The sequence below is a fragment of the Nansenia antarctica genome, assembly GCF_963989245.1.
Source record: "Nansenia antarctica genome assembly, chromosome: 12".
Taxonomy (NCBI): domain Eukaryota; kingdom Metazoa; phylum Chordata; class Actinopteri; order Argentiniformes; family Microstomatidae; genus Nansenia; species Nansenia antarctica.
Window position 1 is genome coordinate 4,513,130 of NC_137682.1, and position 25,835 is coordinate 4,538,964.

At 41.6% G+C, this 25,835-nt stretch overlaps 2 protein-coding genes across 3 annotated transcripts in view; both read right to left on the reverse strand.

Annotated features, from left to right (window-relative positions):
- The window catches only part of LOC308168653 (SPRY domain-containing SOCS box protein 4-like), a 40,951-nt gene extending 25,984 nt beyond the window's left edge, over nucleotides 1–14,967 (reverse strand). Inside the window, exon 1 of the mRNA XM_080543259.1 lies at nucleotides 14,834–14,967. The gene's annotated coding sequence lies outside the window, so the exon portion shown is untranslated. The remainder of the gene's footprint in view (nucleotides 1–14,833) is intronic.
- The window catches only part of slc25a36a (solute carrier family 25 member 36a), a 33,090-nt gene continuing 15,114 nt past the window's right edge, over nucleotides 7,860–25,835 (reverse strand). Inside the window, exons 5-8 of one of the 2 annotated variants that reach the window (XR_013937739.1) lie at nucleotides 22,256–22,322; nucleotides 21,311–21,600; nucleotides 17,322–20,691; nucleotides 7,860–7,906 (exon numbers count right to left, since the gene is read on the reverse strand). Coding sequence is in view for 1 of the 2 variants with exons in the window: in XM_080543258.1 (XP_080399384.1) it covers nucleotides 20,498–20,691; nucleotides 21,311–21,600; nucleotides 22,256–22,322 (551 nt within the window). In the remaining variant the exon portion in view is untranslated. Of the gene's footprint in view, nucleotides 7,907–17,016; nucleotides 20,692–21,310; nucleotides 21,601–22,255; nucleotides 22,323–25,835 lie in introns of those variants that run through there. The other variant, XM_080543258.1, reaches the window with a different exon arrangement.

Here is a 25,835-nt window from a genome sequence, read left to right on the forward strand (position 1 = left end):
CCATTCTTTCCAAACTTCCCCAGAAGAAGCTTGCTGGCTTACATCATGTAATGAGTATCTGATATCATCTATCACTCCTCTATGGCTCACAGACAGGCTTGCAAGCCTATCTCTGACATGCCCTGACTAGGCAGACGGGCAGCGAAGTGACACACACATACTGTACACAGTGAAGTGTGACTGACTCACGCTGACTGACGCTGAACCTGGTTCCTATTAGTGACGTGTGTGTGTGTGTGTGTGTGTGTGTGTGTGTCTGCATGCCTGTGTGTGACTGAAAAGTAAAGGCTAAACAAACAACCATGTTGTTGTACATTGTTGAGATTCATTCCTGGTGAGGATATGGAAGGGTAGGCATAGACATGAAGCATAGTTTCATTCTTCATTCTTAGGGAAATGTCAAAATACAGACACACAACTCCCAAGATATGACCTCTCTTTTAAGAGATGGGAGCCTAAGAAAATGTTCTCTGTCCTGCTAAAAGTGGCCTGTCATACGAGGCAGTAGTGTACAGGGAGATCTCTCCATCATTCTCTCTCCCTGTCTCTGTTACGTCTCATCATCTCTTTTCTCCCTCTCCTCCTCGTCTGCATCTCTTCCGCTCTAGTTTCTATGATCCGGTGAAGAAACAAGTCGTGACGTTAGAATTATAAGGTTCTATCTCCATTTTTGGTCAGAATTGAGTTTTTTTTTTACATAATCTGATCCATTATGTGTTTATTAATGCCTGTGTGGTGTTATTTTTTAAAATGTTGACATTTTTTAGTTAGTAATTCATAAAATACAAAGGTTCCATCTCACAAAACATAACGGAATGTAAAAACTTTGACGCTCAATATCTCTGAACTGCCCTAAACGGAGATAGAACCTTATCATTATGACCTCACAAACTCCTAGCTCCTTGCACTTTGGGTTAAAAGGATTAGAAAAAGAATATACTACGGCGATAATCACGCCAGCATAGTGAAGCTGCTTCTTCTACCTATCCAATCATTTCAGATGTAGGCTCACATAAAGTGCCTGCGGGCGGACGAGTGGAGGCTGGCGGAGGTGGAAGTCGCACGCACTCTCCCTCTCAATTCATGATGTACCTACTCCTTCTCTTACAGGGTATATACAGGAATCTTGAGGTTAATTTGAAAGTGACAGTTGGATCTAAGTGACAGTTGACACTAGAACAGCCGTGTCTATGACTCAAAATGGGTTGTCCAAATCCATCTGTCTCTTCCCCTCATCCATTGTAACCCACTGTCCACTAAATGACTACCCTCTCTTTTCCTACTGTATGTCTCTCTCTCTCCCGTCTTCTCATAGGCAGTAATAAACAATTGAGGGTAAAGTCAATACACACCAGTATCACTCTTCTTCCATCCTTCTTTACTTTATCCCTCTCTCCATCTCTCCCTCCCTCCTTCCTTCACCCTCCCCTCTTTTCCCCACATCCACCATACATACCGCTCTCTCCTGCAGCAGTAAACCAATGGAGGAGGGTAAAACAGTACTAACACCCCATAAATTGGTACAAATTACATCATGGTAAACGAGCAAACGCTCCAGTCAATTTGCTGCGCTGCAATCAATGAGGACCTGACAGGCCAAAAGGTCTCCTCTCTCTACCAACACAAACACACATGCTGAGCTTGGAGAGGCTGTGTGTACTGGATGGCTGGCCTTTATGGGTTGGTTGGTGGTTAGGGAGCACTTGGTTAAATCGCCCCAATACATCAGTCTGAATATAGTACAGTTTGAATAGTACAGTTTGAATATAGTATAATTTGAATATAGTACAGTCTGAATATAGTACAGTTTGAATATAGGACAGTTTGAATATAGTACAGTTTGAATATAGTATAATTTGAATATAGTATAATCTATAGTACAGTTTGAATATAGTATAATCTGAATATAGTACAGTTTGAATATAGTACAGTTTGAATATAGTATAATTTGAATATAGTATCATCTGAATATAGTACAGTTTGAATATAGTATAATCTGAATATAGTACAGTTTGAATATAGTATCATTTGAATATAGTACAGTTTGAATATAGTATCATTTGAATATAGTACAGTTTGAATATAGTATCATTTGAATATAGTACAGTTTGAATATAGCTTATAGCCTCATGCCAACACATAAACAGACACACGTTCATGCAAGAATACAGACATACACACACACAGGGGCGGCGGTGGCACAGGAGGTAGAGCGTCTAATGATCGCAAGGTCGGCAGTTTGGACCCTGGCTGGCCAGTGGCCACAAGACACTAAACCCCATTGGTGTGTGAATGTGTGTGTGAATGGGTGAATGAGAGGCCATTGTAAAGCGCTTTGGAATAAGGCGCCATATAAGTCAGTCCATTTACACACACACACACACACACAGTGCTCCAACATTTCTGAAACTTCCTATGATGCTTAAGTCTATTGCGCGTTAGGGGAATGTTATTATATTATCGTTACAATGATGGAGCATGCTATTTCTGAAACCCACACAAACCTATTAATCTCTCTCTCACACACACACCCACACACACACTGACACACACACACACACACACACACACACACACACACACACACACACACACACACACTGTGGCCTTACCCATAAACCTTGCAAGGGGGACCAAAGATTTAGATGGCAGATTCACAACCTCGGATCCTGCCAGTAATTAAATTGTATAGCCTATATGGTGACTTGACATAACACACTGCAGCACTTCTTTCACACTTTTCTAATAATTCTAGAGAAATTAGACACATGCACACACATATGAACACACACAAACACAGATAGTCAAAAGTGTGTAGCCTATATATGTTATAAACGCACATATTCCTACAGTACACTACATACTACAAAAATACATAACATTCATACTGTGGAGACATATTCTGCCAGATTAGTTGTGATTGGAATAGATATCTTCTATTTTCGCCTCTGGGATGTTACATGCTAAAAACCATCCTCTGCAGAACGTAACATGAGGCAATACTCTTGGATATTCCCCAGTGAGAACACGTGCACGCCCACGTGCACACGCTCGCACGCACGCACTAAAAATAGTAGTACAACAAGGACAGAAACATGGTAGTAGCCTACAACAAGGAAAGAAAAGATGTCTGTGGTAAAAGAAACTGTAAAAGTGGGAGGTTGGTCCTACGGTAAAATATACACAATATGGGGTTTGAAAATAGACACCATGAGAAGCTATCCTTAAAATGTAAAATGCATTATGTATGGGAGGAAATCCAAAGACGGCTTGACTAAAGAACTCCCGACACACACACACATACACACACGCACGTGCGCGCGTGAGCGAGAGAGCGAGAGAGAGAAAACCCCGGCCAGCTGGGGCCTCCGGGCTATTAGGGGAATTAAAGATGACAGGAGAAGATGAGCGAAGCAAAGAGAGGAACAGAAGGAAGGAGAGGAAGGAAACATGCTGTTTCTCTGGGAGAAAGGTAAGGCTATAGCCCTGACCCAACTGGGCCGGTATGGAGGGGAAAGGTTGAATGAATGAATGAATGAATGAATGGTCTTTATTGTAATTAATACAGTACAGGTACCATACAACGAAATTTGGGAGGGGGGGCTCCCCTGGTGCTAGGAAAAAAATACTAAAAACAAGAAGGAAAAAGAGCTGGTTTACATAAATAAAGGCTATGTACACTATCCACTATACTATACAAATAAAACACTGTGCTGTACTCTATGCTATGCTATAAATATCCTAACATTTCCTATCTCTGAACCTTATGTACCCGAGGGTTGTCATATTGCACATAGTGTTATTGCACATTCATTTAAAGTGTCGCAGTTTGCAGGTTTGAAATGTTCACAGTTGTGTTTCAGTATTGCACTTGATTACAATCTAGTAGCTGCCATCAAGTTGTCTTGATTGTCCAGGGCCTAGAACCTAGGTCTTTAGTCAGAACACTGACACTACTGGCACTGATACAGTACTTACAGAGACAGAGAGACATAGACAAAAGCTATCGGACACACACACACACACACGCACACACACACACACACGCACGCACAGAAACACGCTATTGACATCCTAGATACAGCAGCACATACTCACAGATACACTCCATCATCTCTAGATAAAGTCTCTTACAGTATAAGCGGTCTCTCTTCAGTGTTCCACCTCAGTCGATAAAAAAAAAAAAGATATCAAATGAGAGAGAAAAAACTCAGTCGGCCAGTCTGGAAAGAACACAATGAAACGGAGGAGAACAGAAGCCGCCGGGTCCTGCTGAGGCAAAGACTCCCTCTCCCTAGAGAGGTGACCTCCCCACCCTCCCTCCCTCCCTCCCTCCCTCTTTCCCTCCTTCCTTCTCTCTTCCCCTCTCTCCCTCCTGCAGCTAAACTGTCCTGCCGCCGCTATCACTTCTGCCTTCCTTCAACAACTCTCTTCTTCATCGCTAGTGTTTGTCGCTTGCTACACTGCTCTGTTGCCTAGAGTTAGTTTCAGTTCCACATGCAGCTCTGACAGAGCAAGAGGGAGAGGGTGGGGGGGTGGAGGAAGAGCTGCTTGCCTCATTCTGAAAGACAATCCTCTCTGATCTCATAAAGTAGGGTTACCGACAGCGACCAGACAGACGGGCAGCTGGGAGGACACGCCCATCCCATTCCCCCCGCCCCCCTCTGGAGAGAGAGAGCTCCTACTGAGCTGACCAACCCCCTCTGAAAAATCTCACACACACATGGAGAAACGTGGCGCACACACACACAGGTTTGCTGAAAGACAATGATACTGTATACAAACACACTCACATGTATACACCACACACTCGGGTTATAGCAGCCACACAATGCGCACACAACGTAAACAACATTCTCACATTCAACAGGAACAAACACAGACAGTTATGCATACATAAACATGCATTGGTGTGCAAGGGCCTTTACCCCTGTACAATACACAAAACAGGGGCACTTAGGTGGCGTAGCGGACTAAGCGTTGACCATGTAACCGCAGGGTTCCCGGTTCGATTCCGGCCGGGGACATATCCTGCATGTCATCCCTCCTCTCTCTCACCCATACTTCCTGTCATATCTCTACTATCTCTATCACAATAAATAAAAATAAAAAAGATAAAACAATACACAAAACACATGAATGTACATTCTGTACACTCAATAATCTCATTAGGCTACACATGCTGCATAACAATACACACAAGTTGATACATGTGATGGGCAAGCGTAAAATTTATAGACCAAACAAAAAAACTCAAGCCAACGTAAAAGGAAGCAACGTATGTGTCTCTGTTTAACGGCCTGCGTGCGGATAGTCCAGCTTTATCCAGTCAGATAGGTCACACAGGAGGTCAAAAGACGAGAGGGGGGGTCCAGCTCAACTCACACTCACACACACACACACACAAGTTCCATAACACACATAACCATAACACACACACAACCACTCAATGTCTCCCTCCAGCACGCAACACACACGCACATGCACACACTCACACTCACACACACACACACACTCAGACTCACACTGACGCACACACACACACACACACACACACAACCATAACACACATAACCATAACCGTAACACACACACACACACAACCACTCAATGCCTCCCTCCAGTCAGCAGCAGCACATAGACGTTCTGTGTGGACTTCCTGCTTCTCGGGCCACACATGGACCACTGGAGCTTTCTAATAAGCGCCACTACATCACTGCCTTTAGCCTCAATGTCTCCCTCCCAACCTACACCAAATGCAGTCAGAGAAGCGTGCACACACACACACAGACACACACACAGACACACACACACACACACACACACACACACATAGAGCAGTCAATCGACCCCTTTCAGTCTCTCCACCCCCCTTTCATACAACCCTCTCTGGTTGACTGTGGTAAAGGGGAAGTGTGCAGCGCTGTGTAAACACACACCCTGGCCTCAGATCAACTTAGCCTAGACACACTTCAAACCCCCTTTTACCTTTCCCCCATATTATGCACAACCTGGGCTCCTCACTGTGCTGAAATGACTCAGTGTTATTCTAGGCACGGCTAGCCTAATGCAGGTCAGGACTTCTCAATGAAGGCAGTCACCCTGTGCTTAACATAATATACATACCTATGTATGTATGTGTGGGTTTCATATTGACATGTAGAAAGTGTGTATGGGGGGCTGCTGGGGTGTTGAAAATGGTCAATGTATCAAAACAGCCAGGGATGGGAGTTGGTCTCAATTCGAGAACAGTTTACGTCTTTTAATTTGTTTTAAAGTCTTTTTTTTCGTCTTGAATTGACCCAACCTTGCACCCCCCCACAAGTACTCTTGTCTCACACACACACACACACACACACACACACACTCTCCCTCTCCTCCCTCCTGAGGCCATAGTGTAAATTGCCTTCTCGTTTTCTGCTTGAGGGCCTTTTAACACTTGGTTAGCCACATGGGGTCAAGGGGTGTGTGTGTGTGTTTAATCTGCAGGACAAAGAGGGCCCCCCTCGCACCCCCACACAGAGAGAACGGGGGCCAGGGGCCTATCATCTGAACAGTTTACAGACAATAGAGAGGCCGGTGGGGTGTGGCTTGTGCGGTGTGTGTGTGTGTGTGTGTGTGTGTGTGTGTGTGTGTGTGTGTGTGTGTGTGTGTGTGTGAACCACCTCCTGCCAACACACGTGTCAAAGACAAACCTGCCCAATTCTCCAAGTGGCCCAGGGGAGAGATTGAGGGATGGAAGGGAGGGGTTGGGAGGGAAGGAGAGGAGAGGGGGATGAATAGGGGTTCAACGCTGGGGGACTGGGGTGATGAAAGTATGAAAAGAGAGGGGGAAGAGTAGGAGGAGGAGAAAGAAGGGATACTGATCTGGCAGTTATCAGAGTGATCCTGGACAGATGGCAAACAAACAAGGAGAGATTGAGAATGAGGAAAGGATCAGTTTGGAGAGGGTGACGGTGGAGAGGAGGAGGGGGGGGAGGGGGAAATAGGCAGATTGCATCCCTTGCTCTGGAGCTCAAGCTGAATGACCTCTTCTTCCACATGTGTGGATGGATGCACACTCACAGACACACAACACTAGAGAAAACATAGCCTACATACACATCAGATTAGGGACGAGTGGGAGAAAAGAGATTGAGAGACATGACAGAGACAGGGAGAGAGAATGATGGAGAGATCTCCCTGTACACTACTCGTGAGCTTAGAATTATACGGTTCTATCTCCGTTTAGGGCAGTTCAGAGATATTGAGCGTCAAAGTTTTTACATTCCATTATGTTCTGTGAGTTGGAACCTTTGTATTTTATGAATTACTAACTCAAAAATGCCAACATTTTTAAAAATAACACCACACAGGCATTAATAAACACCTAATGGATCAGATTATGTAAAAAACTAAATTTAGACAAAAATACCTTATAATTCTAACGTCACATAGTGTCTATTATGACACACACACCTTCCATCCTCTCCCTCTCTGGCAGCTGCTGGTATACGACACCTGCGACACCCCAGGGGGTAACCGTCGGTAACCGATGTTGCCACACCCCGAGTCCTCCCCTAGCTAACCCACAGTGCCCGTAAATCACTGACACACACACACACACTGACACACACACACACAAAAACACATACGCTGACACACATCGTGACGTTAGAATTATAAGGTTCTATCTCTATTTTTGTGAAAATTTAGTTTTTTACATAATCTGATCCATTAGGTGTTTATTAATGCCTGTGTGGTTGTGGTGTTATTTTTTAAAATGTTGACATTTTTGAGTTAGTAATTCATAAAATACAAAGGTTCCATCTCACAAAACATAATGGAATGTAAAAACTTTGACGCTCAATATCTCTGAACTGCCCTAAACGGAGATAGAACCTTATCATTCTAAGTTCACGACATGCTTTCATCCTACTATCTGTGTTGATCTTTAAATGTGTTTACACATTGCTGTATGGGTGTATTGCATATTGTATCTAGCTACAGTACCTTGTAATTATTGCCCTAGCGGATTAATTAATCTTTATAAAACAAGTTTGGGGGAAAATGTGATTGGTTAAAACCATGTTGCAAGCCGTGCATTAAATCTAACATTTTAAGTTTGGTCAGAAATATATATATATTGCAATTTTGCAAAGTCAAAACCAGTATATAATCAAATAAGCATGACGTTGTCCAGATGAGTTATTTTCCCCATCCTGTAGACCCTTTTTTGGTAACAGGTAACACCCAGGGGTTAAATTGGGGCGGAAATTTCCTATGAGCCAGGAATTAATATAAAGTAACACATAATGAACCACTGAAAAAAAAAAAATGCATTAATTAAATAAACCGTTCAGAACTTACAGTAGCAACATGAGTCTGTATGGGAAACTGTAGCTTATCATTTGTGCTTGCCTCGACAGGGATCTGCCATCGGGTTAAACCACAAAGTTGTTAATAACTCCCTTGTGACACTATCCCTGTAAAAGGTTGCAACCAGTGAAAACAGCCTGTCACAAAGTTAGGTGTTGTAGGAGCTTTCTGTAATTAACAGTTAACTATAATTACGTGCATTTACACGGTGGAATCCGAAGGTGTTGTAAGGTGTGCAGAACACTGAAGGCGTGCTTTGACAAGGTTATCCAGTCCTCCGGCCTATTGGGAAGTCAACTTTAAACAAAAATAGCACATTTCAGGGGGAATCCTCCTCACAAAAAACAAGATACAAGTTTTATAAACGCATTAACACTAGAACAGCCGTGCCTTTTTTACCTACTAAAAGAGCTGCCTCTTTACAATGCTCAAGCTGCTATTTACACACAACGACCACTGGTTGTGCCGCTTGTAAATTAGCCTGCTTCCTACACAGAAAAACTGCAAATCCTGATGTGATTTGGAAAATGTAAGGATACTGGGGTGGTAGAACGCACATATCTAGAAAAAGTCATGAAACTGCTTTTCTTTAGCTCAAACCGTTTCCGAATTATGAACTTCTAAAGAAGGTATGATATTTGGGCACCGGCGCTCCCGTGCTGCTGAGAGGGTTAAGTTTAACTCAAAATAGTGAAAAGGGGACGAGAGAGGCTAGTTTTCATTTGGTACTGTAGTCTACAGTCTGTAGAGTAGATTTGTCTTTTTTTTGGCTGACGATCTCTTGGTTTGCTCACTTCCTCCGGATAAAATTACAAAATGTACCCATAATTTCTCTCATGCTAGTATAGCCAGATAAAAGTATCAAACCACCTGTTAAAAGGCACCAGAATATAGGAAATGTATGTATCTACTGTGTTGTTCTGGCGACAACCCCCCCAGAACCCCTTTACATTGTCCCACCCACATTCTCAATGCTTCCTATACCCATGATTCATTGTATTCATTGGGTGCATTCATGGTTATGTATTAATTCTAATTAATCTAATTAAGGATCCACACACGTTCCTCCCTACATGCTGGATAAGCACAATTCCACAGTATAATTCGGTATAAATCAATAGGATCTGTGTGGATTTATGCTGCCAAGGACAGGTAACCCAAGCCTAAAGCCTTGGATGGCAGCGAGAGGAAGGATGGATGGGAGGAAGGGAGGGGGAGGGTTGGAGGACAGAAGGGAGGCAGGGAGGCTACTTTGGTCCCTCTACCCTAGCCTCTCTGAAATATTCAGAACCACAAGCCCAGCCACTCTGCCTCCGGTTACCCCCGCACCTGGACAGCAGGGCTAGGGTTGGGACCAGGGGTTATCAGGTTTCACCCTACATAGCTACCTATAGCAGCGCAGCAGTGTGTGTGTGTGTGTGTGTGTGTGTGTGTGTGTGTGTGTGTGTGTGTGCGTGTGTGCGTGTGTGTGTGTGTGTTGTACTCAAGCCTATCTGTGTATATTCTGCGTCTGTCTCAACATGGATAACACTAGAACAGGCTTAACACTAGAACAGCCTTAACACTAGAACAGGCTTAACACTAGAACAGCCTTAACACTAGAACAGCCTTAACACTAGAACAGGCTTAACACTAGAACAGGCATAACACTAGAACAGCCTTAAAGGCGCAATATGTAACATTCAAGTTTTCTAATGGTTGTAATAACTCCCCATGGGCGTTGTATATTGTGTCACTGTTATGCGACAAACAAAAACTAACGAAACTGATGCACAGCCGTTGTGAGAGTGAGCTAGATTTTTTTTGATAGCTGTTGTTGGTTAGTAACATGTTGGAATTACCACATTTCTTAGACGTCATTATGCGATTGTTATTTTTCAATGTTGACTTAAGGTTGTCATTTGATGCTCATCATCTAACGTTGTTACATGATTGCATATGGGTTGAAATGTTTTTTTAACATTGGCAGTTGATGGTCAGCATTAGACCATCTCACAGGTGAAAACAATAGTTTTTAAAAATGTTGCATATTTATGTAAATACAACTTCAAAGGTCTACAGTGTCTGGCCAGTGTGGGTTGGTTGTACTATACACCTTCTTTGGCTCATTTGTGTGTGTGTGTGTGTGTGTGTGTGTGTGTGTGACCCATGCATACACACAAACACACACAGGGATGCATCCTCCCATTCTTGAGGTAAGTTTATTACTGATCTGATAAATTAAAGCTACATGTACATTTAGATTGTTTTACATTTAGCAGACACTTATATCCAAAGCGACCTACAACAAATACGTTTGTCCCAAGAAAGTGAATCATCTATCCATAAGCCATCATAAGAAAAAAGAAGAATGCTAGTACCCCCTACCAGCACTCCACTTCTTGCAGCCTTTTTTCTTGCATCCAAGGATCGACCAAGGCAAACCCTACTTAACTTCCCAGTGTTCTGGAACACCACCATCAATCAACTGTAGGAAACGTCTTGCTCTTTGTGTGTCTTCTCTGACAAGTTCTTGGTCTTGTGGAATGATGTTGCTATCTACCAGCCATTTAAACAAATAAAATAATAATAATAATAATTCTGTTGCCCCCTTCCCCTTCTTCCTTCCTTCCATCCTCCCTTTCCACAGTATCAGTGTCCTCTCCTGTAGGTAAAGGATGGAAAGGATACTACTCCTTGAATTAGTCAGAGCCACACGAGTTGGCAGTGTAAGGAGAGATTCTACACCCATTGTCACTTTAGCTGTTATACATGGTTTGCCTTGGTCGATCCTTGGATGCAAGAAGAAAGGCTGCAAGAAGTGGAGGGCTGGTAGGGGGGGTACTCCTCCAGGGCTGGTAGGGGGCACTCCTCCATCTAGGCTAGTCTAGTATGAGGGGTCCCCCATGACCCAGTGCCTGTGTAGGGTGCCATTCTTCAGATGAGACGTTAAAGCAAGGTCCTGACTCTTTGGCGTAGGAATTCGAGAGCTGAGAAGGCGAAGATTCTAGAACTCTGTGAGGGAGTTTCCGTATAATTTTTGGTATTGTGTGGTCGGCGATACGGGAGTGTGTGTTGAAAACGATGACGGAGTCACTGGATGAAAACATATACTAGATATCAATTTAGTAGATGTATGGTGTAAGTCATGGCTAACTACCATCTTAACACTACCTCAGCCATGAGGTGTGAACCCCTGTGAGTAAACAAAAAAAATCGACCTTTGCACTCGATCAAATTTCGACTCGACCCACCTTTCATGACCTTTCCTAAACATGTGCACACACAGTTCCTAGTCTGCATAGTAAACTCACAACACACTTTCTCTCTCTCTGTCACACAGCCACACAGGAGAAGACCATCACAAACCCTCCGTCTTTGCGACTCTCGCTCACACACGCTCTCTCACACACACACACACACACAGTTGCCAGTCTGCATAGGGAGCCATAGCACGAATCTCTCTCTCTCTCTCTCTCTCTCTCTCTCGCAAGGCATAGGCAGGCTGCAAGGTGGTCATCGTAAAGGCAATCTGCAGCCTTGAATGACTTCTTGTCTTTAACAAGAACGTGACTGATGCGATAAGAAGCTCTTTTGCCACATTTCCCTTCTTCGCAATAGCTATCGTAGATTTGCAGATCAGACAAACGCACTTCGAATATGACATCGTGAAAAAAAAAGTAATCCTCCCATTCTGGATTGGAAGGCTAACTAGGTAATTAGCTCGTCAGTGTTTTGCAGTTGGCGCGGGTGACCGCGAATGCATGGTGAACCGTGTGTTAGAAAAGATGAGATCTCAGACTGGCTTACCTGTACGTCAATCAAGTGGCAAATGCCATAGTGATGATAGATGACAGCTAACTTTTGTTTCGTTTTTCCGTACTTTTGTTATTTTTTCAATGCCATGCGATCTATCCACACAACCTTTGCGATCCAGCGGTCGATCGTGATCGACGTATTGGGCCGACCCCTGACCTACATGCTGCACTCCTGCTGTGAAGATAGGCAAGAACAGAGTGTATAGCTAAACACGTGTGTAAAACATAAAACAAACCTAGTGTCCGTCATGTTTAAAAACAGTCTACACTGGATTCTTAACCAGTACTTTTCAATCAATTCAAGCATCTGCTAGCTATGTCTGTACGGCATGCAAATTACCATCTTTATAGCACTTAGACCAGTAAACGGAGAGATGGTATCTAGTCTATTAACTGAATCCCATCTGTCAACTGAATCTCTCCCCCTTTGCAAAGTCTCATAACTTTGGGTTATTAGTCCCACAGGGGAGAAGGAGGGAGGGAGAGGGAGAGGGAGAAATAATACGCGGGGAGAAAGAGTAGAATTGAGGGAGCAAGAGAGTCACTCAGCTAGTAGGAAATGGAGATAACAATAATAGGTAATGAGACAGTGAAAAGGAGAGGGAGACAGATAGAGAGAAGTTGCAAGAGAGAAGAAAAGGGGAGAAATGCAAACGATGACAGATGACAAAATACATTAAAAAGCGAAAAAGAGATAATAGGATGCTACAGGCAAGTGGGTCAGGTCATGGTGGCATGAGAAAGAGAGAGTGAAATCGTTCTGTAGTGATAGGATGGCAGAGAGAGAAGAGAGAGACACATTGAAAGAAAAAAGAAAGTTGTGGTAAAATAGATTGGTTAAGAGGGAGAAATAGTGAGAGAGAGAGAGAGAGAGAGAGAGAGAGAGAGAGAGAGAGAAAGTGGAGAGAGAGAGTGGAGGGGGTTGAGAGGAAGACAGTGATAGAAAATCCAGGTAGGGGGGGCAGACCAGTATATAATCCAGGAAAAAGAGAAAACATAAATAATAATAAAGGACAGAGTAAGAGATGTAGATGAAGAACAGAAATGGTGAACAATTTTAGAGAATTATGAGATGGGGCCTGGGGCACAAAATCTGCGGTCTCCCATAGTGACTGCCTGGGTAGATCTAGCAGACAGATAAACGAGCCTGTCACCATGGCGTTGCATCCCTCCATGCCCCCCCTGTACTCCCCTCCCTCCCCTCCCTCCCTTTTCCCCTACGCCCCCCGACAGGGCATCCATCACAACCACACACCCACCAACCTACACACTCCCATCAGCCCCCTCTTCTTCTTGAATTGCAACCCAAATTAAGTGTGGGCTGTGCATGGCACCTGGCCCCCCTCCCAGTGGACCCCCTAGTACCCAGCTGCTTGATGACTGGCCCAGCCTATGACTGCGCTGGGGCACAGGGTGGGTAGGCAGCCAGCTGTGGCAACATCTGATGCCAAACCAAACCAGGGCTCTTTTCCCTTGAGTCGTCACATACGGCCTAAGTTTGACCTTTTGAAGTTTGCAAACTTCGGGCCGTGTAAAATACTGTCAAAAAGTTAAACACCATCTGTAGTTAAAGGTTTGTGTGTGGGGATGGTGATCATATCACCATATCATCCCAAGTCAGCATGAAGTAGCCTATATCACAGACTCAATCAACAACAGTAACCTTGTCCCATCTTCTTGAGAGACATAAAACATCACATAATATGTAGCTAGTTGACTAGTATAGCCTGGTTGAACATTCTAATGTAAACCTGACTAAACATTTGGCTGTACTTACACACACACACACACACACACACACACACACACACACACACACACACACACACACACACACACACACACACACACACACACACTTACAACATACACACACCTTTGTGGATCAAAGATCTCATTGTCCTGACGTGTGATAAATGTTTATGATGTGTCTGAGGTCTGACCAACAGACAGACAGACGTCACCTTATTATTAACTGACTTAAATGCAGCAGGATAAACTGCATAATATAAATATACTGATAAATCAATCAAACATACTGCTTTATTTTTAAACATACGTTGTCACCTATTCAATGGCACTACTGAATGTGTTGGGCTTTGTTTACCTACTCCCTGAAAGTTTAAAAAGCAAACTTTAAAAACAAGATATATTTGTTGACAATCATTGTTCGGTCAAGGATCCATCGGTTCACATTCATTAGACATTTTGTGTATTAAATTGTATGTCGCTGTTGCTAAAATACGTGAGTTTAGAATGAGAAGGTTCTATCTCCGTTTAGAATGATACGGTTCTATCTCCGTTTAGAACGATACGGTTCTATCTCCGTTTAGAATGATAAGGTTCTATCTCCGTTTAGAATGATAAGGTTCTATCTCCGTTTCTGATAAGGTTCTATCTCCGTTTAGGGCAGTTCAGAGATATTGAGCGTCAAAGTTTTTACATTCCATTATGTTCTGTGAGATGGAACCTTTGTATTTTATGAATTACAAACTCAAAAATGGGAACATTTTAAAAAATAACACCACACAGGCATTAATAAACACCTAATGGATCAGATTATGTAAAAAAACTAAATTTTGACAAAAATGGAGATAGAACCTTATCATTCTAACGTCACGAATAGACACCACTTTTCGACGTTGTAACGTAAAGTCAGAAACATTCGCAGCACTCACCGTTGAGAAGAAGTCAACTTGGCTAAAAACGAGAACTGTGTAAAATGTAAAACCTCCACACATATCAAAGTGGGAAAACTGGGAAACTCGCACCGTTGTTTACAAACAACGTGATACAAAATCGTTTGTTATCGAATTGCCCCTAATGGAAACATTGTAACTAATGTGTAACAACCTATTGCGTTCGCTCCTTTGTTACTTTGTTACGAGCTCAGTCGATGCGATGTGAACATCCATTCACTCCGTAGAACGCACGCTGATTGGTGGACACTCCGTATAACGCACGCTGATTGGTGGAATCGGTCACAACACACGAACCGAGTGGCGCTATTGGCTTCAGGGGGGGGTATTCCATCAACATCGCTAAAAGAAAATCCAGGTTTAGTCTGACAAGTCTCGCGAGAGTTCCTAAAAATATCCAGGCATATTCTGATAAATCTCGCGAGACGTTATCAAAAATAAGCCAGGATTTTCCTTTAGCGACGTTGATGGAATACCCCCAGGTTATTTCCTTGCCTTTTAGTGTCTGTCCGATTATCCCATCTGGAAAAAAATGTATCTTCATTTGCTTGTGATGAATTTGAGACAATTAAAAATCGATGGATATTAGGAGATATTGTCACATGCCTACTGAAGTGGTATTACAAGTCCAATACAAGGTTGCAGCCCTTGTGTATGGGGAAAGCAGCTCATGTGAACTTCTCATATTAAAATGTGCTTATGTAGCCTACGTCTATTTATTTTTTGTTGGAAAATGCTCGGATTCATGATGGTCACACATTGATAAATTGTAAAACATCACTTCTGGTTCACCTAACTGATTATGTCACATGACATGATGAGAAGTTCTGAGAGGTTCTGGCGGAGACAAATAAAGGAAATTAATTAATTTAACATTGTTGTTTTGGAGGAGTGGAATGGAAAAATATGAATGGAATGGACAGATATAATATATAATTTCAGAATATATTCTGAGATGATTCGGGTGGATGACCACTTCAACATAAGAGGCATTGGTCAGCTGTTCAGCTGTTCTGTGAACGGTTACAGTGGAGCTCCGCCCACCTAGCTCGGGTGTATGTAAATGAGGATATCCCATTTAGAAAAATAAAAGCGCACACGTTAAAGCATTTAGACATACTAAATATAGATAAAGGAACCACAAATGATATGTAACTATATCTGAATGAATAAACATATAATGCTCTCAATGTTTACTTGTGTTTTTAAGGATTCTTTCATTCTTCTAATATCCTAATTACTGTGATGAAAGACTGCTGCACTATATAGGGCATTCATTTTCTAGAAGTGTTGCTGAGTACAGTGGTAGTAAAAAATCATGTTTAGCCTTGGAAGTCTTGGAAAATATGTTGTGTACAGTCCATTAAGTGTCCCCTATGCAAACTAGAGGTAGCACTTTTAACTGTTGAGCCACAGTAAAAGACCAAGAATACTTTCTATGACAACCCTCATGGTTGAAACTCACTTGATATGTATACTGGAAGTGTTGTCGAGTAGATTGGTAGTTAAATCATGTTTAGCCTTGGAATATTATTTGTGTACAGTCCATTATGTGTTCCCTGTGCAATCTAGACAAGGTACTTTGAACTGTTGGGCCAATAGTAAAAAGGCCAATACTTCCTTGTATGACACCCCCTTATGGTTGAAACTAACTTAATATGTATACTAGAAGTGTTGTTGAGTAGATTCAGATTGGTAGTAAAAAAAACATGTTTAGTAATTGGAATATTATTTGTGTAGTCCGATATGTGCCCTGTGTAACATTGCATGCAATCGCACGCATATTATAATGATCAAAATAACTTATATAACACATACTTTTACGTAATGTTTCTTTATTCCATGACAAATAGTATTAAATATCCTGATCCCCTCACTTTACACCTATCCATTTCCTCGCGCTTTTATTTTGAAGTCGCGAAAATGATTTTTATTTTTTTATTTTTTAAATAGGGTGAGTGGCTTTGCTGCCACCTTGTGGTAAAATGTTGCACATGCCTGACTGTTCATAAGAGATCAACGCTACATAATAATAGAATAGAATTCCAAAGGTACGTATTGAGATTCCACTACAAAGTTAAATTCCACGAACATTCTGTCTATCATTCATAGGAGAAAAAAAGGTCAAGCTCCCAAAGTAAGTTGCAAGATCACATCTTTTATTGACTTTTGTACAAAAAGGAAGTATGATGATGACGATACATAACTGGCAACGGACATTTTCATCAGGCTTAAGACAAATCATAAAAAGGGGGGTTAACAGATAGCATTTAACAAAGCAATTACTATTCAAACTAATTGATTTCACAAGACATCCAGTTTTCATTCAGGTTTGTTAGTCTTGCCCTCAAGTAATAATTGCCATTCTCCATTAAGTGTTTAGTTATTGAGCATTACAAAAAAATAACTGTTTCAAGCCAAAACATGGACATTGAAATGAGTGAGCATAATTCCCGATCCTAGACACTAATAGGCAGTATATCTGAAATAAATACCTACAGACACCACAGGCCGCCTCTAATCTGAAGAAAATAATATGATCAGAGATCATTAGTATTTGAAGAGTAGGTTCTTAAGATTACTAGTAGTTTTTTTTCCAGTACCTTGTAACAACTGTGCAAACTAATCTGTTTGTATCCAGTTTGTAGACAGAGGGCATCAGAATCCAGTAGACTACTGAGAAACCATACAAGAATCACACATGAGCAGCATCCACAACCCCAGGATTTGTTATCATTGGTGCCATGGCGTGACGTTAGAATTATAAGGTTATATCTCCATTTGTCAAAATTTAGTATTTTTTACATAATCTGATCCATTAGGTGTTTATTAATGCCTGTGTGGTGTTATTTTTAAAATGTTTACATTTTTGAGTTAGTAATTCATAAAATACAAAGGTTCCATCTCACAAAACATAATGGAATGTAAAAACTTTGACGCTCAATATCTCTGAACTGCCCTAAACGGAGATAGAAACTTATAATTCTAAGCTCACGGTTAGTGATCGTTGGTGCCATGGTTGGCTGGTGGCCTGCTTGTGCTGAGGGCCATGAGACTGTGGGCCTACCAGTGCAGTGTCTCTTTCCAGTACAAATTAGTCAGGTAAAGTGAATAACTGAAAAGTGAATAACTGAATAACCCAACTCTAAAATAGCAGCAAGGGTAGTCAGTCACTAGTTAGGGTTATCTTACAGTTCACCCTGTATCCCATTTTGTATTCTACAAACATGTAGGCCATGTACTGTGCTGTAAAAGGTAAATAAATACAATATAAGAATTCATAAGTCTGTGGGGAAATCATTCCAGTATATTCACAGTACAGTTTGAGATTGGCTTGACTAAATTAGCAAACAACTGAGAAAGCGTAGTTGAACCAAACCTCACATGCAGAGTATCAATGATTTGAAGTCTTGGGCTCTGTTACATTAGTGTTTTTCTACAAAAAATTACTTGATGAACGTTTTAATTAAAACTTGACAGGATGTAGAATAATGAAAGTTAGCAGTGAATGTAAACATCGAATTGAGATTATTATTTATTTATTTGTTTACAAATTCTATTTTGAACAATAGGATACTTTTATGAATGCCATAAAACGAAAGACCATCTTTCAGCACCAATGCGGCTAGGATGTGAAATAAGCCAAAAATAAAATGAATGTATTGCATGCATGCATGCAAGTATGTATGTATGCATATATGTATTTATGTATGTATGTATGTATGTATGTATGTACGTACGCACATACATACATAGATGCATGTATATACACACAGTATACATATATATAAAAAGGTTAACACAGACCACACTGTTTTGCAGGTTCAAACATCTTAAAATTGTACACATACACAGAAATGCAAATACTAATTTGCCTTTGCAAACTACAGTATAATAATACAAGGACCTAAGCAACAAAAATAACAATATATGATATGCATATACATGTATTATACACACATATGAACATCCTTCATAGGATCAGGTACTCTGAACTGTACAATATTTGCAATAGGAACTGTTAAGCAAAATAATATTTCGCATACACAGTAATACTATCCTTTCAAATGTCCACACAAGAAAGTGTTATTAAGCACAAGCCCAAAAAGGCCACAAAAACATCGGTTGGAAGCCACTGTTAGGGAAGGACTATGTAGTTTAGAATTTGGGATGGACCGTGTGTACAGTAGCTTTCCAACACACCTAACCTCAATGATTTACATGATTAACAGCTAGTGGAGAGCACTCTGTGCTTCTGGAGTACATATCTATGACATTTCCACACACACACAGACACACAGACACACAGACACAGACACACACACACACACGCGCGCACACGCGCACACACGCACACACACACACACACACACACACACACACACACACACACACACACACACACAAACACGCATGTGATGATGAAGTGACATTGATACTCCCTGGCCTCAACACTTATCTTCAAGTAGCGGCATTTCACCAGTAGAGTTGGTAGTGTTGGTGCTTTTTGGACAGACTTGCACCATATCTAGGTTACAGAAGTCTAGTGCACTCATAAGAGAGACCACAAGATCCATTACAATGACTACTACATCAACGGAGGGCAAGTAATCAGAGAAACAATACCATAATAAAACACTGAAATGATAGTCAACTTTAAAAACAAAATAAAACACTGGTAAGTGTCTGAGGCATGTGTTGTGATCGGCGATCACTAGTCAAACGCGAGTTTGTATACTGGTGCACCATATGCATAATGCTTTACTTCACAATATAGGGGAAACTCTGGCTGTCAACAGGGAACGCTTGAATCCAAACTCATTGTAGTGTACATGTACAGCATGTTTACTATTCTCTAGTGATCAAAATACATCAAAATATATATGTATGCGAGTTCAAAAAAGGGAAATGTAGTGCTTTAGAAATTACCCACAATCCCCTCCCCATTCTTAATAAGAACAACTTCCCCAAACCCTCTTTGTCTGACATTCCCCAACTACTACCCACCCACACACCAAATTGTGGTTCAAATTACTGAAACTTGCATGCAGACTCAGAGACCGTTTCAAATGTTAGCTTGTGTGCTATGTCATAGTGAAAAGATGCTAATCATCTACTTGTGGAGGATATTATTCCAATAACGATGACTGGTGTCTTTATAGTGTTGGCTGTGTGTTAGTGTTTTTAAACATTCTGCTTTTTTCTTTTTATGATTGTTTTCAAGCATTCCCCTTTCAGATTGTCTTCTCCGAAACAGGCATACATTTTCCATCCAAGGAGAGAGACACAGACAACTGAAAACTTTTTTAAGGCCACTCCATTTCTTCCTTCAGAGATATCTCCTAATTTGACAGGCTGTAAAAGACTGACTCACTCACTCACTCACTCACTGACATCCCCTCCCGCATTCCTCCATTCCATCTCTGTTATCCCTTGACCACAGTACCCCCCTTGAGGGGCTCGCAGGCTAGGAGGGACACGTGTTGTGTTGGTAGATGGGGTTAGGGTTAGGGTTAGGCGGGAGAATCTCCATCTTCATGGTCCTGGTTCTCTTAGTTTTCCTTTGGTCTCTATATTAAGATATCTCCCCTGGCAGTCAGTCAGTTTCCTGCTTCCTCTACAGTCAGGAGGGGGAGGGGCTAGCTAGCGGCGGAGCAGGTAGACCACCAGCTCATAGGTGGACATCATGATAGCAGTGTTGGGGATCTGCCGGACCAGGTGGGTGGTTAGACCGCGGTACAGGGCGCGGTAGCCCTCCTCCTTGGGCACCGTGATCAATGTCTGGAAGAAGGAGCGGTACTTGCTGCCCTCCTCTCGTAGCCGGGTGCGGATCACCTCTGCAAAAGGGGTTGAGAGATAAAAAGAACTTACTTAAGAGAACTTACTTACAGTTAAGTCTGGAAATACTTGGACAGTGTTCACTGAGAGGAATAGTTAACACAGAATCAAAGTCTGTCCAATGTTACCCTACAGTAGAATCAAAGTCATACAGTGTCCATATGTTGTTGTTGTCTGCTCTTGGGTGGATTACTCTTTATTATGTTATATGTATCAAAGCCAAGATATTGTTTTGACTTCCAAAATGTCTTTGGAAAACCTATTCGGTTGTTAAGCCGTGACGTGTTTCCGGGTCCAAAGTTGGCTGAGGCGCTCTCTTCGAAATGCCTCAGTAATAATAATAATTCATTATATTTATATAGCGCTTTTCCGAGGCTCAAAGACGCTGACAAATATGGGAAAAACAGGAAAGTGCTGTGTCCCTTGTTGTATGAATAGATCCGAGTCTAAAAAACGATTGAACTGTCATTCTACCGCTGTAGTACACTGGTACTCTGGTGCAGGGAATTTCTGGTTTGGACCCGGAAATTTGCTAAACGTCACGTTTGACGTCAGACTTAACAACCGAATTGGGCCTCACGCAGGCCAGTAGTGGCGGGTGCTACGTACTGTACATACCATGAGGATAGGCGATGGAGGTTGCACAGGTCTTGGAGGTGGCAGCGGCTAGCATCATTCGCACAAAGTCTGAGGCGTCTTTCACAGACTCGTCCTCGTCATCCATGGTGGCCTGGGCCTTCGACTCCATCAGCTTGCGCTTGATACTCTCATAGATGACGAAATGAATGACCGTCTCTGAGATGCCTGCGTACGAGGCAGACATGCCCCGGTAGAAGCCCCGCAGGCCCTCCGACTGATAGACCCGTCGCACACAGTCGAACGCGTTCATATGTCGCTCACCCCGGTTTCTGGGGAAACACAAAATACACATCAAGTGAGTAAATTAACAAACAGATGTAATTATGGGTAATACGGTTGAGTGCTTATACATTTTACCATCTCACCTAGATGGTATCACCCAGCATAAGTCTAAACAGTATGAAACAAAACATATATATTTTAAACAATTCAAAGCAGACGTGCAGTACACTCTCGACAACAGACTCTGAGCGCTCTGCACTCAAACACTGTCAAACATTTCTATTTGTTCAATGATACCAGTCAGAAGTGTGTGAAAAGTGGCAGTTGATGTTCCGAAATAAAATGAAACAAGCTTTTGGTTTTTAGACTGTTGTTTAGGCTGTTCTCCATTACTAACTTGTAACAAACTAGCTAGCTTTGTAAACAACCCTTGGACAAAATAACAACGTTGGACTGGGGAGGAGCTTCCTCAGCAGGCCCAAAATAATTTCATCTTCTGTGTTCAAGAAAGAGTCAATCTCCAAATGCCAATATAAGGAGAGCAGGCATCGTGTCTGAGATACACAGACCTCATCACCTGTGAAAAGAAGCTAGATGTCGTGCGCAGTGTCATGAATGATTAGCGAGCCAGCTGCAACCTAACTATGGTAGAACGTGTGACTAGTGTGTAACCCAGGTTATGCCTCTCTACAAAATGCTTACCTGGCATCCAGCTGTAAACGGGTCTTGACCAGCCAGATGGGATTGGTCGCTGTGATGGCAGTGAACCCTGGGAAAAAGAGTTTAGAGGTTCAGACAAGAGGAGCGGCACTGTGTGCAGGACTCAGCCTGGACAAGGACAGATCTATTCTGTATACAGGGCTACTGGGGGATATTTCACAAAGCACCATCAAAGAGTTAGCCAGCCAACTTTTCTCCCAAATTTGGAATTTCTGATTAATGATGATCATGACTCAAACAAAATATAAAAACATTAAAAATTTACATTTATTTTTTAATAGTAATAGTAGTAGTAGTAGTCAAAGCTGGCTGACACATTGATCCTGCATGTTGTGAAATATAAACCTGGTGCACTCTAAACAAAGCTATTTTCCTCAACTGACAGTTGCAGTGTGTGAAAGGCTTTGTTGACGTCTTTAATCTGAGTTTATGAGCTGTTTGTCTTAAGTATTGGCTTGTAAAAATGTCTTTTGAAAAGTGTCCTTGTCGCTGATATAAAGAAATTAGGTCAGGGACTCTATAACCTTTGATTATGGCATACTAACTTGTTCCTCTCAGGAATGTTATCACTATGATATGATATGGACTGTTTATGTTCCTAATCAGCAATTAACTCTTTAAAAAGACGATGACACACCTCTTCATAATATGTTTTATGATAAAGATGCAAAATTTAAAACGCGTAACTATCAACTATCATTACCTACAAATCACCATTTATATAGACACTGAAATACCTGATCAGACAAATATTTTTACTAAGCCCTGAGTGATGACAAGAAAGCAGGCAGTATAGTAGTGTTATTTAGCAACCTTACTGAATTACACCTAATTAAAAATTAGCCAGCTAATTTCTAATTAGCCGTTGCTAAATTACTAAAAAAAGAAATACATCAACGTATTGATCAAGTAATATCTGAGCATAAAAGTAGTAGCTATCTATCTCCAAGATGGGGAGGGCGTGGCCCTTAGCTAGCATACACTTAAAGTGCAGGTCATTGTGGAATGTGGTCACTGGAATAACCTGCCTCCAGACATTAGATCAATTTCATCTTTAGGTAGGTTTAAAAACGCCCTATCCTCCCACTTTGAGTTGCAATTATATCACATAATGTGTATTCATTCTTTGTATTCTAGATCCAATCTCCCTCTGTTTACTAGCTGTTTTGTGGTTGAAATGTTTTTTCATTATTTTTATTTGTGTGTGTTTTCGTGTTTTTTGTTGTTTGTTGTCTATTGTCTGTGTGTTGTATTGTAAACTGTACTGTTACCTGTCTGCTTCTGTTGTAATGTAATGTTTGTCATTTATGTTAGGACCCCCTCGAAAACGAGATGGTGCATCTCAAGGGGTTTAATCCTAATAAAGAAAATTCAAATAATTGTGCAGCGACGTTGCGGTGTGAGCCTCAGCTAAAGGCCTCATTGGCTGCAACAACCCCAAGCTACAACAAAGAGGAAACAAAATGGCATCTGGCATTTTTGAATTATTCAAGATGACCAGAGTGGAATAACTCAAATTGAATATGGCTACGTAAAGGCTACAGAGTAGTATTTCCCAGTGAAAGAGAATGCCATTCCCAAATGTCTTTGTAAGTGATATAGTAAGTAGTGTTATATATTATAGTAATTCAAGTTTGAGTAAGGGTTAAAGAAGGACCTATGAGTAAATTGGTCCCAGATAATACATCAAGCGAATGAGTATGTTAGTTCAAGTGCAAGTGTACAAAACAAGGTATATAAGTGTACAATGATGTGTATAAGATGCAGGTATAAAGTACTGGTGTAAACAGTTAAGTGTACATATATGAGACTGGAATATATATATGGAATCATCCCAGCAAGTGTGCTTTGTACTGAAATGGTCAACACAAAGTCACTATCGCCAAACAGGAACATACAGTAGTAAACCAATAAAACATTGTCCATTGGGGAAATGAATATATATACTGTATATCACTATGTTGCTGCAAGCTAAGATGGACAACAAAAACCAGAGGACATTTTTACAATACAGAATCGATCTATAGTTTCTACTGTATCGAGAGACACAGTCCTAAGGCAACTGCGTGAAGAGTCTGTTGAAGAAGAAGAACAAGAAGAACAAGAAGAAGAGGAAGAAGAAGAAGAGAGAGAGAGCATCTATGGCGTGTACTCACAGGGGAGGGGCAAAGCTACTCCTCCACACAGCTGCAGCTTTCAGAAGCCTGCAGATATAGGGGCTGAGATGGCTGGGGCTCGCCACCCCATCACGCAGGGGTGAAAGCTACAGTAAAGCCCTAAAATAGACACAGTCTTTTCTGTACCACAGTCACACACAAGCAGCAGTCAACCAACCAATCCACCCCACCCCCACCTGTCTCACTCTTCTACCCCCATCCCATAATAAACATTGGGAAGATGGGAGAGGAATAAAGAAGTGTCACACCCCTATCTTTCCCACCCCACCCCACCCCATATTTAAATCAACAGGAAAAGTTGGTTGATCAAAATATCCCCCATACCCCATTCCCTGGCCCTTTCCTAACCCACACCTGTTTAAATGCAAGAGTACATCTTTGGAGCTTTTGTGAGGTTTTCTATCCCATCTGCTTTTGTCAGCTATTACGTTTTCTTAGTCAAAGAGAGGAAAAATGCAGTTTACTATTGTAAAAGGCATATCATCTCACTCACCAGTCTTATCCAAATAAGTGATGGACAATATATAAACAAATGTGTGAAGATGTAGACAGGAACAATAGAATAATTCATAACAATGTATGTGTGTGGCCGACACTACAAATGTTAAACCTTGTGCCTTCGTTACCATCATCAGTTTTTCATGTCTAGATACTGGCAAAGGGCAAAGGGATCAAATGAAATGGGGGTAAACATTGAGATATTCAGATAAAGGTCAAGCAGTGCAAGAAGGTTTAAATGCTAACCTTGTCAGCCTGGGTTACACTAAGTCTATAAATGATGGGCTGTGATTGGTTGGTTTGGTTTATTGTTTATTCTGTATCTAAGGATTGATAAGATAATCAAGCAGGGTGTCATCTTTATTGACTTGCAGCGAAGACCTCTTATTGTTCATGTTGACAGACACCAATAGCAGACTCCAAAGGAAAACTTAGAGGCTAGAATCAATACTAGACATTGACAGCTCTCTTATGCCTGGACACATTATGTGACGGAACACACCTGACTAATCAGAAACAAGAAACCAATTTTTTTAATACTACTGGTGCCCTGAAATAGGTGGATAAATAGGGTGAAACCAACCTGGAAAAAATACAGCATTGAATTAAAGCTGAGAATGTCTACTTTGACCTGATAGAAATGGTTTGATTTCAAATGTTGGAGTATAGATACAGTATATGCACTGTATATTACACTAACGCATCAATTTCAGGTCAATCTTTTAATACTTAAGGCCAATGCACACAGCGTGCGATTTCTGTTGCGCGTCAACATTCCATTTTGAAGTTTGAATGGAAGTCTATGAGAACATCGCATCGCAATGCACACGGCCCCGATTTTAATCGCACAGCGAAAATTCGATTCCATTCATGACAACAATGGAAAT